Source organism: Phyllopteryx taeniolatus, chromosome 5 (assembly GCF_024500385.1).
Source record: "Phyllopteryx taeniolatus isolate TA_2022b chromosome 5, UOR_Ptae_1.2, whole genome shotgun sequence".
Classification (NCBI taxonomy): Eukaryota; Metazoa; Chordata; class Actinopteri; order Syngnathiformes; family Syngnathidae; genus Phyllopteryx; species Phyllopteryx taeniolatus.
In genome coordinates, this window is record NC_084506.1 from 28,031,350 (window position 1) to 28,050,872 (window position 19,523).

The 19,523-nt window shown below is 40.1% G+C and overlaps 3 protein-coding genes across 4 annotated transcripts; 1 reads left to right on the forward strand and 2 right to left on the reverse strand.

Annotated features, from left to right (window-relative positions):
* Nucleotides 1-50: 50 nt before the first annotated feature.
* rps27l (ribosomal protein S27 like) lies at nucleotides 51-2,245 on the forward strand. Its single transcript, XM_061774471.1, has 4 exons — nucleotides 51-399; nucleotides 1,696-1,804; nucleotides 1,867-1,977; nucleotides 2,069-2,245. The coding sequence occupies exons 1-4, from the start codon at nucleotides 394-396 to the stop codon at nucleotides 2,095-2,097; spliced, it is 255 nt and encodes an 84-aa protein (XP_061630455.1). The 5' UTR covers nucleotides 51-393; the 3' UTR covers nucleotides 2,098-2,245.
* dnaja (DnaJ heat shock protein family (Hsp40) member A) lies at nucleotides 2,241-9,801 on the reverse strand. Its single transcript, XM_061774466.1, has 8 exons — nucleotides 9,561-9,801; nucleotides 9,016-9,156; nucleotides 5,432-5,606; nucleotides 5,246-5,350; nucleotides 4,938-5,165; nucleotides 4,548-4,778; nucleotides 4,365-4,465; nucleotides 2,241-3,690 (listed from the first exon to the last, which is right to left on the reverse strand). Exons 2-8 carry the CDS (start codon nucleotides 9,145-9,147, stop codon nucleotides 3,475-3,477), a joined length of 1,188 nt encoding a protein of 395 aa, XP_061630450.1. The 5' UTR covers nucleotides 9,148-9,156; nucleotides 9,561-9,801; the 3' UTR covers nucleotides 2,241-3,474.
* Nucleotides 9,802-11,275: 1,474 nt separating this feature from the next.
* On the reverse strand, nucleotides 11,276-18,678 carry idh3a (isocitrate dehydrogenase (NAD(+)) 3 catalytic subunit alpha). Of its 2 annotated transcripts, XM_061774464.1 has the most exons (12): nucleotides 18,544-18,632; nucleotides 18,141-18,206; nucleotides 17,696-17,749; nucleotides 17,520-17,603; nucleotides 17,326-17,440; nucleotides 15,142-15,329; nucleotides 14,317-14,450; nucleotides 14,122-14,224; nucleotides 13,971-14,035; nucleotides 12,645-12,729; nucleotides 12,400-12,552; nucleotides 11,276-12,331 (listed from the first exon to the last, which is right to left on the reverse strand). In XM_061774464.1, exons 1-12 carry the CDS (start codon nucleotides 18,568-18,570, stop codon nucleotides 12,251-12,253), a joined length of 1,155 nt encoding a protein of 384 aa, XP_061630448.1. In that variant the 5' UTR covers nucleotides 18,571-18,632; the 3' UTR covers nucleotides 11,276-12,250. The 2 variants fall into 2 exon arrangements, with proteins under 2 accessions (XP_061630448.1, XP_061630449.1); XM_061774465.1 differs by lacking the exon at nucleotides 18,141-18,206 and having other exon boundaries at nucleotides 18,544-18,678.
* Nucleotides 18,679-19,523: the final 845 nt, after the last annotated feature.

Below are 19,523 nucleotides of genomic sequence, written 5' to 3' on the forward strand. Positions count from 1 at the left end.
CAGCGCGTTGCATTCTGGTCCATGTAGTTTTGTCTACCAAACCGCTACAATTTAGACTTCTCTGCTAAACACATGCGTCGTTTGTTATGCATTTTATCATTTTTATTCAGACTATAAAATATATATTGAAACATAACTGTATGGTTGGCTTTCATGCCACTTTAAGTCATTTCTAGATATTAAATAAACCTAATCATGCGATCACGTGTAATATAAATTATTAAACGATTTTAAATATTCCTTTACTTTTAGTATTTCCTCGTATGATTGTAAGCACTTTAGATATCGTGATAACAACTCGACGATAATCCCAGTTCCTCCCAGTTGGTGTCCACCACCACCAAGAAGAAAAGAAGAAGAAGAAGCCCACGGAGACAACGCCAACACGGCGAGATGCCTGTAAGTTAACAACTTGAAACATGTCCTAGCTTTTGCTTTATTTATTTTTTTCTTACATGCAACGCTTCACGTACACGTTACAAAGCAATTGTCACACAGGGTGCAAATCGTGTGAGTCGTTTTAATAACATCGAGATGTGCGTAGTCAGAGCGAGCACATGGTGTATTGTGTACAAGTGTTTAGAGCTAGTCTTGCTTTAGCTTGGCAACGTGCGGGGTCGTCTACTTGCTGGAACGTCCACAGCGTGCAAGGGAGTAATTGTATGCTTCCAGAAATTATTCCTCGCCGTTTTCGTCACGGGGCCATTGCTTAACTGTACCGATAGCTAAATGAACGTTCTGGGCGTTAAGTTAATTGTTAACTATTTGTGTTTATATCGATGGTATTATCGTTCCCATCTCGTTTGAAGGTCCAAGCGTACTTACCATGTTTACAACAGGGTTGCATAGAGCTCTTAGGTATATTTGGATTCTCGTTGCGTTACTGTTTACAGAAACCGGCCTAAGGGACAAACTAAGCACCTGCACTGGCCCTGTTAAATAGGGAACATTTAGATGTTTGGATTAAGGTAGTTGAGTTTTGATTATTTTGGGGGAAATGTCATGAATCCATTCGAGCGCCCCCCCCCCCCCCCCAAAAAAAAAAAAAAATGTAAGACTATGTAATCTTAGTCATTTTTCAGAGAGAATAAAAATGCCTATAAGTATTTTGTCTACATATTTTGCTCCACTGTTTATGTTCAAATAGCTGTTGCTATTGCTGTTCTAAAACGGCTATCAGTTGTAATCATTTCACAAGAATCTCAATGTCATTTTTTCCCAATTTGCCAAACAGCTGCATAGTTTTTCAGTTCTTTAGAAAATCTTACTAAATAACTTAATGCGGTTTTGCCAAAGTGAGATTATCAGCAATAAAGGAACGACACTGCTCTCCTCTTCTGTCCGCATCTTCATAAATGCCTCTTATTCCATGTTTTGGTTTAACCTGAAAGCAATGCATCCTGGCCCCGAGAAAGCAAAGACCCCCCAGCCACATTGCCCCCTCCAATGTAATTACAGTTGCGCTAAGGTTTTAATGGCGGTGTACTTTTTTTCTCTCTCCACACACAGCATTGTGTATTCCATTTACATACCGGTACTGTTTCTTGCAGCTGTAAATTGGTTGCCAATTACAAAAATACTTTTTGCTTTCATGTTGAGTATCTTAACACTTCTGTTTACACTAATTACTGCTTTAACATATTTCGATACTGTGGTGACGTCAGGTATGTTTTCACTTCCCGGTCTGCATTTTAGTTGGCTAAAGACCTCCTTCATCCTGCTATTGAACATGAGCGAAGACAACACAAAAAGAAAAGACTTGTTCAGAGTCCAAACTCCTATTTCATGGATGTGAAGTGTCCAGGTAAGCATAGTAGAAGTGACCTATAACTAGGAGTGAAAGAAATGTATTGTTTTATTTTGCAGGTTGCTACAAGATCACTACTGTGTTCAGTCATGCACAGACAGTGGTTCTGTGTGTGGGATGTTCCACAGTTTTGTGTCAGCCTAAAGGAGGAAAGGCCAGACTCACAGAAGGTATAACTTCAGCTTGTAATTGATTAGTACAATAACATAAAATAACATCTGTATCTGAGGCTTAACCTATATTTTTCTTCTGCCTTTACAGGTTGTTCTTTCAGGAGGAAGCAACACTAAAAAGGAATCTCATAAGAGGTGTATTGTCAAATCCCTGGTTGAGATGTCACTATGCAGAGGATAAAAATCACATTTGTGGTTTTATAAACTTGGTATCAAATATGCCTTTTAATACAATGAAGTCAATAAAAAGGTGGGAACAATTGAAGCACACTGGAACTTTTATTGATAAAACCATTTTTTTCTTCTTTTTTTGCTATGACTGAAACGACCTTCACAGAAAGCATTCAAGTAGTCCTCTAAACAATGCATCGGTCCGGGAAATTGTTACATATAGAAAAGACCAGAAACAAATTCATATTGTTATTATAACAGAAACACAGACCTTGCATAACCATATCTGAAAAATGTTAAATAAAAGCAATATTTTCACCAAGCAGTACAGTTCAGTACATTTTAATTTCTCTGTCCAAGAGCCACCTTTAGGAACCCTTTGACTGCAAACTGTAGTTGTATAGAAGTAGTGGGTGCAATGCAACAGGATTAAAGCTTGTGTGCAATATGGTGATGGAAAGAACATACAATTTATCTCCACCACACACCAAGTGATGTGACCAAATGCAACTGAACAATTGCAAACAAATTAGTCTGCGACACTTCTTCGAACACAAAGTTGCAACAGGAAAACCTGTTTTGAGGGACTGTATATATTTTACTACAAACATGGCACACTTGTCAAGGAAAAAGTGTGTCGCTCTATCCGCTTTAACTATATTATAATACAAAGAGAGGAAACTAACGAAAATTAAAGCAAGTGTGTGGACATTTCACAGGCTGTTGGCAATTATTGTCCTATACATTGACTGCACTTGTGCATTTCGGCAACTCTCCAGGGTTTGCTTTTTAGCCACAAGTAGATACGCAATCATGAATGAAGCACTGTTAAACATTCTGTATACTTTGATTGTACTCAATTTTTGTTGTGAAAGAACTTGTGATATACTATGACGTTTTTGATTGGCTGTTACATTATGAAGACATTCACCTGCAATTCAGCTTTTGAATCACAACAAAACTGGTTGCAGATGGTCGGCCACCTATGAAAACTAATTGCAGAACCCCACAGACATTGCACAACAGGTCAGTGGCATTTGGCTGCTTTGCTCAGTGTGCGACGGGCCTTGGGTGCTTATGACTGAGATGGGATTCAATGTCATTTATGTCAGCACCCCTTGTGGAATGAACTGGTGAAACAAAAAAAGCCAGATCAGCCTTTTCTGAACTGAACTGTACCACTTTGCGGTCAAGTGATCTGTTTCCATTTTAATGGTTCCTTGAACAATCTTTAAACTAGGGCTGGGTGCCCAATCACCAGTTGAAACATGGTGACAAAAGCACCGCAGCCCAGGTTATGCAATTTGTCTGCAGTGTGGCAGACTACTGTGTCTGGCACTGCACCCCACCTCTGGGACCCTCCTCATCTTCATCGTAAGCTTCTCTGCCGTAGTTCCGCTGCCGTGTCCGCTCATCTACCTCGCAGAGCTCCACCTCCTCCATGTCGTCAGCGATCAACACGTCCTCCCTGGGGGGAAGCAGCCTTTCTAGCTGGAACATGAGATGCTCTGGGAGCCAGTGTTTTTCTGGAAACTCCACCTGAACAGTCAAATATCAGTAATACTCAAGGTTACAACTGGATGTTTAGTAGTACCTTTCAAGTGCCAACTTATAAGTTTGATATATGAGCCAAAATTTGAGTTAAAAGCAACCCACGCCCTATCCCCCCCCCCCCCCCCTTTGGCTTAGGAGCCAAAATTTGAGTTACAAGCAAGCTTGAGAGAGGCCGTTGCTCAAGTGATAAAATTAATTAAATGCCACCAGGGGGGCAGTATAATACAGTCATGAAGACAAATGAAGACTCACAACTACTGTAAATGGCTCAGTATACTGCAATAAAAGTTGTTTTTGGAGAGAATAAATACATACCAGCGAGTATTTTATTTGGTTCAAATATCCGTTACTTTAAGGGTTATAACACCATGACTACCATACCCCTTAAAGGGGACACATCAAAACGAATACTAGGGTGAGACTTTCGCCTCGATTAAACTTCATAAAACAATTTATTTTTTATTTTTTATGTTCTACCTACACAGTGCTATTTTTCTTAACTACGTTGTGCTGTTTTTTTTTTTGGGGGGGGGGGGGGGGCTGGAGAGGATTCAAGGCATTTCTATTCCTTTCAATGGGGAAAATTTATTTGAATTTAGTTTGGTCACCGACCCAAATTAAACTCGTAAGTCATGCTACCCGTATAATTAAATTCTTACCTGGAACTGTATGAAGAGTTGTCCCTTTTCATAAGGGCTCCGGTAAATTGGCATGCCTTCGTTCTGTATCACTTTTGTGTCGTTGTTCTTTATAACTTCACCTGGAATCAGGCAGACAAAAGATTTTAATGGCAGCGAAAGAAGGCGACGGTCACTCTTGCAGTGTGGGTGTGTAGCGCTCACCTGGTTGTGAGCTGATGACGAGTGTTCTGTCGTCCAGAGTGGTGATGGCCTTCTTGAAGCCGCACAAGGCCTCCACGAGTTTGATGCTCATGGTCATAGTGAGGTTATCGTCACTTCGTTTGAAAAGGCTGTGATCCTTCTGGTCTAAGACGATGATGACGTCACCAGGCTCCAGGTCAGGCTCCTGGTCACCTTCCCCGTGAAATGTAATTTTCTGACCGTCTCTCATACCTAGAGTCAAAAATCATCCACTTAGTTTGTGCCCTAGTGTATACATACAACCAGTTTTCTTTGATAATCATAAAAGAACAACTACAGGTGAAAAGTTAGGGTTATTGGGCTTTCAGGTGAAATTTCAAGATGAACCTGAAATGCACTAGTGTATATCACCTTTTTCAATGTGGACCTCAAGAATTTTCTTCTGGCGTTCCACTTTGTGCCCGTTGCAGTTCTTGCAGCGGTCCTTTGAGCCGAACGACTCACCCTGCCCGTGACAATCTCCACACATGCTCTGAATCTGCTGAATCATCCCTGGCCCTATCTGCTGCACCTTTATCTGCACTCCTCTTCCTTTACAGCTAGAGCATTTCTCCAATGCACCTTTCTTACCACCGTAACCTGAGCACAAACAAAATACAGATACACACCTATTTAAGATAGACAAAAACAGAATTACATATGCCAAACAAAATGCATACCTTCACACTTTTCACATATAACATTCTTCTGAAGTGCCAGCTTCCTTGTGGAGCCATTGTAAATGTCCTCCAGCGTAACACTCAACTGGTGGACAATGTTCTTCCCTAGAAAAGCATCAGTTTGAGTTTACATTTGGAGGTAATTTTCTTATTCATTTATCTGTGTGTCCTTGTAGAAGCTCTTACCTCTCCTCTCTCTTTGCATCCTTCCTCCGCCTCCAAAAAACATATTGAAGATGTCCATGGGGGATGACCCTCCAGCCATGCCGCCTTCTTTAATTGCTTTCTCCCCGCCTTGGTCGTACAGATCCCTCTTTTTTGGATCCGAAAGCACATCATATGCTTGGGATATAAGCTTGAACTGTGGATGGAGATTAAAAAAAAAAAGAAAAGAAAAAAGATTCACTTGAAAATGTTTAGAGTGAAAGAGTCAATTTCATCACTACCCAGATCCTCTCTAGAACATCTAAATGTTATTACTAAGCATCTTATGGAGGGTTGGGCATCAAGAATCGATTGGAACCGGGAATAACTTTCCGGTTCTCCTGGAATCGGACCAATTGAAAAATTTCGGCTCCCAGTTTTGATGCCTGCAGTCCACCAACCAGGAAGAAGAAGCAGCGATAACCAAAGAAGAACACGCATGAAGACATGCTTGTGCCCAACTGCGGTGGCGGCGAACAAAAGTGTCTTAACTTTGTTAAAATGAATGACCATTCGCCCCAGTGCAACACTTGGAATAAGATTATATTCTGCAAAGGAGGCTTTCACAATGTGTAGCGTCTGACGCCCTACGAGCCTCAGCCTACAACACGTGGAGCTTCAGTGAAGTCAACTGTGAGTCAATTGGGTGAGTGAAACAATAAAATACATCTTTGCCAACATTGAGACAGCTAAAAAGGTAAATGGTTGGTTGCACTTTTGCACTGATGGTTTTTAGCGTTTATTTTAGTCTTCAAACCAACATAAGCCTCGATGAAACAAAAAAATTTCATTCAAAATTAAGAAAAGTAATATAAATGTTATCAAATGTAATTTGTTATATTACTTTGAGAAAGTAATGGAAATACTTATACTGCTATTACATTTTCAACAGGGTAACTTGTCATTTTAACCAACTACATTTCCAAAGTAATCTTCCCAACACTAACAAGTTTTTTTTTCCATACAAATATTTTCTGTAATATAACTAATGCTTTAGCATATTAACCAGTGAATTTCAGTGTGATATGAGTACCAGTAGTGGCTCCCTCTAGTGGTACATGAAAGAATCACTAAATTAAATGTTCAAACTGCTTAAAGATCCCATGTTTTGTCTATTTAGACCTCCATAGAGTGACTCTCTAACATGGTCTTAGTATAAAAGTGTCAATTTCATAAATTAAAAAAAAAACCTTGGTTTTGTCATATGAATGTCCAGAAAAGGCCCCTCTGACAGCTACTTCTATTTGACCCAGTTTTGTACCAGCTTTGTCCATATTTGGCTAAGACCGCCCCCTTTCCTCTGACCGGTTGCCTCCGTGTAGAAGACCCACTTGTGAGAGCACACGTGTTATGTTGACAGCGTTGACTCGGGAGGGGAGAGATAGGCGGCGATCTTCGCTAGTGATGTAGATAAGCTTGAGAAATTCAAATGACCTAATTCAGGAATGCCAGGATGATTTTAATTCATATTTTAGGTTTACTGAGGTACCATAGAGCCAATATAACTCCCAAATACTAGAAAAAAAGTTGGTTTGGTAAAATATGGGACCTTTAATTACAGCGGCTCAAACTTGTTTTTTTAATCCAGTACAGTACATGTAAGTACAGTTCAGTTGTTTTGACTTAAGTACAATATTCTTGCATTTAATCATTTAGAAATGTTTTCAAACATTTTAATATTTGATTGAACTTTGTGTGCAATATATTGTAATTTAATTAATCAATGTTGAATTTAAAGTTAAAAAAACTGTCATGTTAAAACTGTCTGTATGACCTGACAGTTAAATATTAAAATGATGTTTTGAAAAGCCCTCCCTCTGTAGCCCCATTTAATGCCTCTAATTTCATTCATTCAATCATTTTCCATACTGCTTATCCTCACTAGGGTCACAGGCGTGCTGGAGCCTATCCCAGCTACCTTCGTTCGAGAGGCAGGGTACACCCTGAACTAGTCGCCAGCCAATCGCAGGGCACATATAAACAAACAACCATTCCTACTCACATTCACACTAACAGGCAATTTTAGAGTTGTTGTTTTTTTTCCCCAATTAACCTACCATGCATGTTTTTGGAATTTGGGAGGAAACCGGAGTACCCGGAGAAAACCCAAGCAGGCACGGGGAGAACATGTCAACTCCACACAGGCGGGGCCGGATTTGAATCCGGGTCCTCAGAACTGTGAGGCAGATGTGTTAACCAGTCACCATCGTGCCGCCTAATTTAATTTCTATAATTATTTTCCGACTCCACTCCACTCCTCCAGTGGAGGAGTTCAAGTATCTTGGGCTCTTGTTCACGAGTGAGGGAAGAATGGAACGGGAGATCGACAGGCGGATCGGATCGGTGCAGCGTCTGCAGTGATGCAGACTTTGTATCGATCAGTTGTGGTAAAGAAGGAGCTAAGCCGAAAGGCGAAGCTCTGGATTTACCGGTCGATCTACGTTCCTACCCTCACCTATGGTCACGAGCTGTGGGTCGTGACCGAAAGAACAAGATCCCGGATACAAGCGGCCGAAATGAGTTTCCCCCGCAGGGTGTCCGGGCTCTCCCTTAGAGCTAGGGTGAGAAGCTCGGTCATCCGGGAGGATCTCAGAGTAGAGCTACTGCTCCTCCACATCGAGAGGAGCCAGATGAGGTGGCTGGGGCATCTGATTCAGATGCCTCCCTGGTGAGGTGTTCCGGGCATGTCCCACCGGGATGAGACCCCGGGGACGACCCAGGACACGTTGGAGAGACTACATCCTTCCGCTGGCCGGGGAACACCCTGGGATCCCCCCGGAAGAGATGGATGAAGTGGCTGGGGAAAGGGAAGTCTGGGCATCCCTGCTAAAGCTACTGCCCCCGCGACCCGACCTCAGATAAGCGGTAGAAAATGGATGGATGGATTTTCCGACTTAGCACAGTGTGACAGGAAGAAACAATCAGAGACTGTAGGGACAGTAGGCGTGATTGAATAGATGTCAATCATTTACATGCACACTCACTGTCTGCACACCCAGCACACTCTCGCAGACTATTTGGCCAGACTGTTGTGGAGTGAGGGTACATTGAAATCTGGATAGATACTCTTAAATTTCACAGTGGCTTAAAAAAATATGAACTACACTTTTTAATGAACACTTGAGCCTACTACACTGCTGTATTTTAATGTTGGTCATGATGGTGGTACTTGGAGAGCAAAGTATTTTTGGGGGGTGTTACTTTGTGGAAACATTTTGAGAACCACTGGTTAAAACTTCTCGTATAGGCTATAAAACATTTTTAAGGGGTTGTTTTATCTGCAAATTTTTTACTATTGGGGTCAGGCCTTGGTTGCTCACCCCCACGGATTGCAAGAGTTTACTGTACAGGCTGAAAGGACTTTCTTGAATTGCATAACGTCTTGTCATCACATCATGTGGCATTCCAGACTGTATCATAAAGCTAACAAGTCAGTCTATACTGTACCTAGAAAGAGGAGCTACCAGATCATTCCATAGGGTGTAAAATTAGAAAGGGGCATTCTCAACTGCCCGTAGACGGATACAGAGAAAGCCAAAAATTCTATATTTAGCCGCTAAACTCACCTTCTCTCCCTCATTGGGGTTCTTGTCCGGGTGATACTTCAATGCCAATTTTCTGTACGCTTTCTTTATTTCGTCCGCAGACGCTTTGGGTCCGACACCAAGAAGATCGTAGTAACCAGTTTCGCGAACCATGATGACAGCCTAAAAAAAAAAGAAAAAAAGAAAGAACGAAAGAAAGAAAGAAAGGGGGGTGGGGGGTCAGTAACAATATAAGCTTTCTTGAGAACAGTACTGGTTGTGAGTGGTCGCCATGCTAACGCGAGTCAACACCGAATACGCTAGCAACCGACACAATGCGATTTAAAAAAAAAAAGGGAAAACAATGAAAAAAAATACATATCCCACATTAATTAGAGAACGCATAACTTTAAAAATATGGGGGGGATTTGAATTAGTCGCACTCAGATAACCTTTAAAAGAATTTGGTCGTTTATCACGTGCTCTGTTAGCCCTACTCGCGTATAACACTGTGCTAACCCCAGAAATGCGATTTCATAATTAAACGAAATAGCTATTAAGAGTTTCATTTTGCTCAGTCCACTTACTTGTGGTCTAATTGCCCTGTCACGTCAGTGTGAAGTGGAGCCGGTCTGTAGGAAGATGGCTGGTCCTTATAGCAGCTCTTCAGCGTGGAACTTTCTGGAGAGATCAAGCAGGATGGGCCGGGTGTTTTCGGCTACGGAAGCCTCGGTGGGACTAAGCGATTATACAATATGGACAAATAACGGTGCGGGCAGCGTGGGTTCAGTTCCCACTCAATGACGGTGTGAGTGTGAATGGTTGTCCGTGTCTATATGTGCCCCGCGACTAACTTTCGACCAGTTCAGGGTGTAGTCCGCCTTTCGCACGAAGTCAGCTGGGATAGGCTACAGCGCCCCGCAACCCTAACCAGGATAAGCGGTGTTGAAAATGGATAGATGGATGGATGGCTGGACAAACAACAATTCATGATCACAGTTACACCTAAGCACAATTTAGAGTCGTGTGTGTTTTTGAAATGGGATAGATGTGGATGGATGGAATGGAATGGAACTACAGTATCAGTGGTGGGAAGTAACGAAGTACACATGGTTACTGTATTCTTCAGTTTATCTGTAGGGCCTACTGGAGTATTTATTTTTATGATGACTTTACTTTTACCTCCCACACTTGTAAACAGATATATGTACAGTACTCGCTACTTCTAACTCTGTCAAAATGGGCAAAACCAAGTAAAATTGACGCAAATAGAAAGAGACAAAGTAAACCGAAGTTTGAGATCTTGAATAAAGGATTGATAATGGGTTGATTGATTGATAGCTTTGGGATTTAACAGGCCATTAAAAAAAAGTACAGGAGTTGAGTACTACTACGGAAGCGTATTGCATTCACTTAGATAAAAAAAAAAAACTCTTGTTTTTCTGAGTATTTTTTTTAGGGCTTTGTTTTTCTGACTATTTTTTTCTGTTTTTCGGACAAATTTTTTTCCACCTGTGTTTCTGACAATTTTTTGGGGGGGAGTTATCGGGACACATCGAACTCACGCGAGAACCTGCAAACTGCAAGTGACTGCGGAATCCGTAGTAAGCAACATGACCATCTTATTCAATTTGATCAAGTTTTATTTTGAAATGGGTTTAAGACACTGGGAGATACTCCTGTCTTTGAGTCACATAGATGGTATTGTTATTAGTTTGTCGACATTACGCAGGCACCAGCGGACTATGCGTTTGTTCAGGAGAAAGCCTATTCAGAAAAACAGAAAAAAAGTCAGATAAACGTGGAAAAAAAATTGTCCGTAAAAAAGTCAGAAAAACAGAAAGAAATAGTCAGAAAAACAAAGCCCTCAAAAAACTGACTTAAAAAGATCAGCTCAAAATTTTGAATGGGATGTTATGCTGGAAATGTACAAATGTTGTACAAATGTAATTTCTGACAGCCAAAAGTGAAATGACTGACAACGTATAGCAACCTTTGTTTCGCCATCAAAATCACAATCATTATATTGAAATTTCAAATTTGGTCCAATTTTGCATAATTGAAAGAAACAGAAAGAGTACAGGTATGTTAGCTAATTTCCAATCACTCTTTGACATTGCTGACCTAAAATACCATCTGGACTCACACTAGAGTAGCGGTATGTTGCTTTTTTAGGAGAGAGTACATGGAAAAATCTTAGTGATGTCCTAATGACACCCCGGTCGCCACGGGTAAGCTGCTGCTCCCAGCTGATGTCCCTATTTTAATCATTGAGTCATCCACATCATCAGTACCTATGAAGTCATGACAAGGACTGTTTATTCTTGTGGATACAGAATTTATTTCCGATGTAGACAAACAACCAGTGACAAGTCACCCTAGCTTAGCAGGTGAAGAGGCATAAGACACAAACACATTCGATTGACCCACACAATAAAATGTCAGACAATTCTGATGTCATGTTAGCATTATGATGTAATATAGTACATTCATATCTGACACAAAGCTGCGTAAAAAGCATGAAAGCCCCTCTCGATATTTACTGCCTAAATAGAATTCAATTTTATAATCTAAATGTTTTTTCACAATAACAGTAATAACTTATTACTTTAATTCAAGTATAGTTCCATAGTAGAACATAACTACAGTATATCAGTTATCGACACACACCAATATCACAATAATGATAATAATTACCGTAATAGTCCCCTTGATACTCTCCTTAAGCAGAATAAAATGCATATTGAATACAAAGTAACTGTAGCTTTGAAGATAATTCTTGGACAGATGCAAATAAAAAAAGACATTTCGGGATCACAAATCCTGCGACAGTTTTATTATGTCCATCCATCCATCCATTTTCTGAGGCGCTTCTCCTCACTAGGGTCGCGGGCGTGCTGGAGCCTATCCCAGCTGTCATCGGGCAGGAGGCGGGATACACCCTGAACTGGTTGCCAGCCAATCGCAGGGCACATACAAACAGACAACCATTCGCACTCACAGTCACACCTACAGGCAATTTAGAGTCTCCAATTTATGCATGTTTTTGGGATGTGGGAGGAAACCGTAGTGGCCGGAGAAAACCCACGCAGGCACGGGGAGAACATGTAAACTCCACACAGTCGGGGCCGGGGATTGAACCCGGGTCCTCAGAACTCTGAGGCTGACGCTCTAACCAGTCGTCCACCGTTCCGCCAGTTTTATTATGTATTATATATAATATTTTTTAATGTGTTTTGGTTTGAAACATGGAGATGCAAACGCAAAACAATTACTATTAAAGATCTCGCACTCGTTGACATATTGCTTCCGTGAATTCGGAGCACTTTGACTTTCCTCCGAGGTCTCCGGTGAGCACCTAGAACAAAGACAATAAATCTGCGTTACATGTGGACAGTCAAACGTGCGCGAGAAAACGACAGTTACCTTTTTGTCTCGAATGGTGTCGAAACAGGCACTCTCGATCCTCTTTGCGTGGTCATGCAGGCCCATGTGGCGCAGCATCATGACTGCACTGAGCAGCAAGGCTGTGGGGTTGGCCATGTCCTTTCCTGCTATATCGGGGGCAGTTCCATGAACCTGAAAAAATTTATCAAAAACCTCTTACCATCTTTGAAACCGCCTTTTAAAAAAAAACAGATGTTGTACAGAGAACGTGAGAGGGAACATACAGACTCAAAAATGGCAACACCATTGGTGCCGATGTTTCCACTGGGGGTCACTCCAAGTCCACCAATAAGTCCAGCACAAAGGTCACTGAGGATAAACAGTGACACACAAGTACATACTTTTTCAGGGTGTGCACAAAGTCTCTTTAATTACAAAAAATGAAAGAATACCAAAGCAATTCATGAGATGTATTAATTAGATTTGTATGTCAAAGTTTTTAATCACATTGCATTTGTGCACTTCAGGTTTCCTGTTTATGAAATAGGTCTTATATATAAAGCCCTAAAAATGGCTATGCCTCAAGAAAAGGCACAATGTGAAATAATAATATTGAAACAAAATCTGGTTTGCAGACTCAGCGAAACTACAGAATTACGTATGAAAGACATCAACCATCAAGTCCTGCAATATGCGGAACATCTTGACCAACGCAGAACACAGAATAGCTGAGTTCCCTTGTATGCTTCGCTAACGAACATAACTAGGATTGATGACATGATTGTTTGAAGCCAAATATAGATTGCAAATATTTCTTGAAACTTAAAAATTTCTTAAAACGTAAAAATTGTCTTTATGGCTGGTGTCTTTGGACAAAGTTAAATACATGTATATAATTTATGTACACAAATATCTCATGCATGTAAAGATGAACAACGTCCAAACACACGTCTATTGTCATCTTTGCGTTTAATAACAGACATTGTAGATGTTTAAAAGTGCCTGCGGGTGCTTTGAAACAGTTGCCTTCCTCATTTTCCCCAAACAAGGCGGAAATGCTTTCATCTGTTTATTGGGACGGAGGGAAGAGTGGACGACCAAATTAAAAAAAGATCAAATAGAAAAGCTCCAGTATCTAAAATCTAATTTTGTAATAATTTACACAGAATTGTATACTCATTTGCTTTGGGTTAAGCTGGAGTTTATCCCACTTGACTTTGGATGAGAGGTGGGGTACACCGTGGACTGGTCCCCAGTCAATCACATTGCTTTTGCAATAAATGTGTTAAATTGGTATTAGACTTTGTGGACAACATGGCTGTGCACATACCACAGCAATACAAACACATGGTTATTATTCCATTTTATCAAGCGGCACAAAGGCAAAGATTTAGCAATGATGTCATGGCATTGTACCAAAGCACATATGAGCGTCCTATCAGATTGCTCTGATATCGTCCATACTATACTGCTTATAGCCACCAGAGGGCACATTTGCATGGTATCAAGGCTTTCCTGATAAGCTGTGACTACTAACCACGTTAGTTTCATTTTATTTATCACATTATGTATTTTACAGTGACACAACTGTAAATCGTGCATCTTCTTACCTCAGGATGTCTCCATACAAATTTGGCATCACCAGAATATCAAACTGTGTAGGATCCTGAACCATCTGAAAATTGGGAAAAGGTAAACAATAGCATTGGTTGTTTATAATAAATAAATAAAGACAACAATTCAAAAAAAAGGAGGACTTGCATTGAGGCACACAGTATCCAGGTACATCTCAGTAAACTTAATATCTTTATTCCTTTCAGCAGCCTCTCTGCATTTTCGAAGGAAGAGCCCATCTGACATGCGCCTGATATAAAAATAAAAGACAACCAGTTGATCAGAACATATAGCGAGGTGTGTAAGTTACATATGCAGTCATTTGTATCGTCTGCAACTTACATTATGTTCGCCTTATGAACAGCAGTAACACTGGTCCTCTTATTGTTTCTTGCATATTCAAATGCATATTCTGCAATGCGCTGGCTGGCTTGCTCTGTAATGAGTTTTATACTCTGCACGACTCCATCAACAATCTGCAAATAAACACTCATCAATTACCACAATAAGATCAAATCGGAATTTAACTAACTGACTAACTAACACTTACTGGTTCATGTTTCCTTAACATAAACGTCTTTTGAATTCAATGTAGGTAGGCCTCTCACAAATTATTTTTTTAAGACGATTATCTTCCCAAAAAACTAGCAAGATAAACGAAACTGTTTTTCTAATGCCTATGAAATCATGAAAAATAAGGCCCGCCCTTATTATTTATTTATTTGCTTTGAGATCAGTATTGTTGTTATCATTATTATTGTTGCTATTGTTCCTCGTTTCTCTATCAGGTGATATGGATCCCCCTGGGTCTGAAATAAAGAATACAAAGCCTTCTATCCATCTGTCCATTTTCTGTACCGCTCTGTTGTGTGAATCTACGCCTTGCATATGTAGCAAGGTTGTGGAGTGTGAACTATTGGACGGAGCCAACACCGGCAAGAGTGGAACGCCGACGGGTCCATGAGCCGACTAGCGGATAATGACACAGCCGTCCAACTCTTGTCTGCTCACTGTGTGAGCCGCATGCCTCTCTCACAACAACGACAATTTATCGTGTCCATTTTATTCGGTGAACAATAAGTCAATATAGTAATTATCGTGACAGGCCTAGGTGTAGGAATAAATAAAATGCCAAAAGAACAAAATCCAATTCTTCAAGGTACTTACCACATGTTCAATCCCACTGTATTCCCCCTCGGTGTTCTCTCTGATGGTGACTAGGTTCACGTCTGTGTAGGGCGTCTTGTAGCCGTCGATGGAAACACAAGGGCGCACATTGGAGTAGAGGTCAAAGGTTTTCCTCAGGAGAAGGTTCATGGAGGGATGACCTGCAGCAATTGGCGTCTTCAAAGGACCTGTAGACGAAGAAGTCATTCAAAGTTATTTGACCCTTGATCTTGCACTTTTGGAGGTAGGATCATAGCTGGTGTTTCAAATTTGAATGTGCCCTAGCTTCAGGAAATGATACAATTTGTATGACTGGCCACATTCTGGTTTCTTTGTGACTAATTGATAACTCTAACTGGGCAGAAAGCTGGATAACAATCTAACAGAACAATATCAAATACAAATAAAAAATAATAATAATGCCTTCACAATAATCTGATCTAATACTTGAACAGAATTATTGTGTATTACTGTGGAAGTATGAAGGACGCCTATAAGGAACACACACCTATTTTGAGGCTGGATTTACACTGCAGGACCAAGTGCCCAATTTCAAATTAATGCCTATGTCCGATTTTTATTTTTATTAATTGTCTTTTTACATATAGTACATTTCAAGTGACACAAAGTTGTGTTTTCATTCATGGCACACAGAAGTAAAAAAGAATACATAAAAATAACAAATATTAAATGTTACAATGTTATATGTTTAGTTGCCCTGGGTTGACTTTTCTCCCTACTGGTTTATATGACGGTAACCTAGTCCACATTACTCCACTGATCCCCATCTGCAATTATAATTTTTTTTGCTTCTATAATGATCAACATACAGTGGATCGTTGATAAAACGGCCCCCTACATAACGGATAAAACGGACCGTCGGGACTGAACAATGTGTCCAAAAATAGTTTTCAATTGTCACTTACACTGCTGTTGACAAAGTCTGTTAGATCCAGAATAGGCCGCTGTTGTTTACTCACGCTGTGGCGCAATGCAGGCGGAGAATGGGACTGATGTATTTCCGCGTCGCAGATATCCCAAAAAAAATAGATCCAATTTCAAAAGACATGCCTCCTGTGCCTACACGTCGGCCATGTTGAATATGGCGCAATGACGTGGCAGCCACGTCATGATAGTTCTATCTATTGTGTATTGTACATAGACTCGAAGCACACAGAGAAAGTGCGGCATTGCGGCAGTGTACATAGACTCGAAGCACACAGAGAGAGTGCGGCATTGCGGCAGTGTTAAGTCTGAGGAATACAAACACAAGTCTCTGCAGTCTGGAACATGCTATTTTTGGTCCAGTAAGAGGTTTTTTTTTCAAGCCGTTTGCCTTTGGCAACTGATTTGGAACTAGGAATTACACTAATTCCTCACAGCTCAAGAAAGCGACTCGCCTATGTTGATTACTGTACGTCAACAATGTCACCATGACCAACCACACTGGCATGGTAAATTTGGATAAAATGTGAAACTTTCAAACACTTAAGCTTTTTTTAAAATTGACTTACAATAACTTAATACTGTACTGGGTGTTTTAGGCCAAAAAAAACCACAGCAACTAAAAACCTGATTTGTACTGTACAGTAACATGGGTACACATTGCCTCAAAAAAAAAATAAAAGTGCTTCAAAGTAACGGACAATCGGCTATATCGGACGACCCCCTGCCCCTATTAGTCTGTTCTATGGCGATTCCACTGTACTTGTAATGTAGCATATGTAGACCATATTTCTATCCATATTTCCATCTTTTATACTTTCCCTGTGATTTACATTTACAGCATGTGCCTTTTTTGTGTGTTTGTTTGTGTCGTTTGAGCAGATGCAAGTCGATACACAGTATGTCAATAATCAGTGTATTTTGATGACATCAAGATCACATTGATAGAATATATATGTGTGGGTTTACACTGCAATCGCAGTGGCACATATATGTATAAGACGTTAAATTTTTTATCCATATTTGGAATAGGCCAGATTCCAATCTGAAGTTATCTGATTCCATGCATTTTTTTTCTATTTACACTATTCTGACATGTCTTAATTGTGCCAACTGAGAACAAAAAAATGTTACTTGAACCATGCAGTGTAAATTCAGCCTAATTGGATTTCCTCAGCTTATACAGGTGACCCAAATGCTGTGGTCAGCGAGTGTAAAGTAATCACAATGTTATCTTACCTTTCAGACCCATTTTGTTCCTGTCCACTGATTCTTTGGCATCTGGAGGAATCACCCACTTCCCCCCGGGACCTTTAATGGCGGTAACATTTCTCTCCTCCCACTGAATGGGTACCTATAACAAAGCACATAATATATAGGCATAATTGTAGGAGTAATAAAAGTGTTCAATGTAGTGCTTCTTCAGTACTAACTTGAGCTGTTTCAAATATCTTCATGACAGCAGTGGAGATCTCTGGTCCAATTCCATCACCGGGTATCAAAGTAACAGTATGCATCTGAAAGGCAGGGCAAAAAGAAAGTGTCATATAATGATGCTTCTATAAATTCCAACATACAAATACTGTCATCCTACAGGGGCGTGACGTACCCCAAGAGACAATGCCCTGGTCTGTTTTCTCAAGGCTCCTGCCACATGACGCCCCTGTCAAGCAAAAGATAGATGTTTGGTAAAGTATGTAAATACTCAAATGCCACTGCGTCTCAAACACAATACATAAAATAACAGGTAGTAAGTATACTGTGAGTGTTATGAAAAAAATGGAGACAATGACAAGCATCATTGCTATAGATGTATTGCACACAAAACAAATGGAGATTCCTGCCCAACAAATTAGTTAAGACCACAACTGTACGTCAAAAGCCCGAAAACGACTTAAAACAAACTAGCGTCGGTATTTTTGAATCAGTAGAACATGGCCCAACAAACTACACAACCAGTAGTAGACATTACTAACAAAATGGGAAATTATTAGCTCGATTTCTCCTTCAAACAAGTAATACACTGCTTTAATACATAACTAAGATTAACTTACTTCCTTTGCCTTGATTTTATCCTGGCCACTGATCGATAAACTCCATTTTCTGAGTAGGTTAACAATCTGTAGGTGAGGAACATTACATGGACAGTTGGAGCCTCGATGCGGAAGTAGATCGGACAATTAGCTGTCACGTTCATCTTCGGCTGTGTGGCATTCAAAAGTGAATACATTAAGATTACGCCAGTGTAAATTGTTATTTTAAAATTTGAACACGATTCAGGTTGCTGTAGCAACCTACTGCAAGGGCGTGCCTGACAAAGTGGCCAGATAGTTATTGTCTTTCCCGAAGAATTTGAGAGCGTGACTACAAAATACCCGACAGTGATGTATGATTGGGGATTAAGGATTGCGCATATTATGAACAATTATTATACAAGTGGGGATTTCCCGTACATACCGCTGACCTCCATGTATTGCCCGCCATTCTTAGCTTGTAGCTAGCCACCAAGGTCGATGAAGCAGTACAGCAGCGGCAAATAGTCAAGCCCACGGTAAACACTGAGAGGATATCCGTTGAGATGGAGTTTTCAAAATAAAGCCAAATAATAAATTCACAGAGTCGCAATAATTCATTAGTTTGTTGAAGCACACGTACCCACATGTATTGATATCAAAATGTAATGTTATTGTTGCCATTCGTAGGTACATTTGCTGAAAACAACTTGCGCGTATATGTTGTAAGCTTTTCCGGTATTACCCTGGCACAACACGGAAGTGAAACTGGGTGACTTTTCGGGCATGTCCATAAAACATCAATAAAAGCGCCTCACTGTCGTTCTAACAAACATTATAGTCGTATTCAGTTATCACAACCATTCTCCCTTATATTAAAAACCCGTAAAATAGCCCTTATTACTCGTATACGTTGTTTGTCATTGGTTTTATCTTTCAAAATATATAGTAATTTACTATACATAGATTACTAATACTGTTTAATACAGTGCGCCGGTACTGTAAAGCAATTGAAATGTAATGGATTACAAACTGATGGCCATCAAAATACAACATGATGGAAATGTTGCTCATGATGCTAACTTTATAAGGGTTGAATTCCCATTTAATTTCTTTTGTTTTTTGGGTTTTTGGATGGGGGTTGTTTTGATGTTGACCTGTTAAAAAAGGTTTTCCATTTAAAAATAACTTGAACGGCTGCAGAGCGAGAGGGACGAAATAATTAATTTTTATTTAATTAAACAAAAAGCACGTCTTTTATTTAAAATGTGATTTCTCATGTTTATAATATTAAGTCAGTGTTTAAGCAAAACTTGAGTTTGTTTTCGTATGAAAAGGTCTAACATTACATATCTCGACAGAAGGGAAACATGCAAAATTGCAGTCAGATTTTCAGTAAATATTGAGTTCGGCCAGCAACTTTGT

Excerpts from the sequence above, each read along its gene's own strand:
- rps27l (XM_061774471.1), top strand. Across the intron at positions 1,805-1,866 it reads CATGGATGTGAAGTGTCCAG|GTTGCTACAAGATCACTACT; the intron begins GTAAGCATAGTA and ends TTTATTTTGCAG. Across the intron at positions 1,978-2,068 it reads AAAGGCCAGACTCACAGAAG|GTTGTTCTTTCAGGAGGAAG; the intron begins GTATAACTTCAG and ends CTGCCTTTACAG.
- idh3a (XM_061774464.1), bottom strand. The coding sequence starts at position 18,570 with ATGGCGGGCAATACATGGAGGTCAGCG. Across the intron at positions 15,330-17,325 it reads GAACAAAATGGGTCTGAAAG|GTCCTTTGAAGACGCCAATT; the intron begins GTAAGATAACAT and ends CTTCGTCTACAG. Across the intron at positions 14,225-14,316 it reads GTTCATAAGGCGAACATAAT|GCGCATGTCAGATGGGCTCT; the intron begins GTAAGTTGCAGA and ends TTTTTATATCAG.
- dnaja (XM_061774466.1), bottom strand. The coding sequence starts at position 9,147 with ATGGTTCGCGAAACTGGTTACTACGATCTTCTTGGTGTCGGACCCAAA. Across the intron at positions 5,607-9,015 it reads ACCCCAATGAGGGAGAGAAG|TTCAAGCTTATATCCCAAGC; the intron begins GTGAGTTTAGCG and ends CTCCATCCACAG. Across the intron at positions 5,166-5,245 it reads TATATGTGAAAAGTGTGAAG|GTTACGGTGGTAAGAAAGGT; the intron begins GTATGCATTTTG and ends GTTTGTGCTCAG.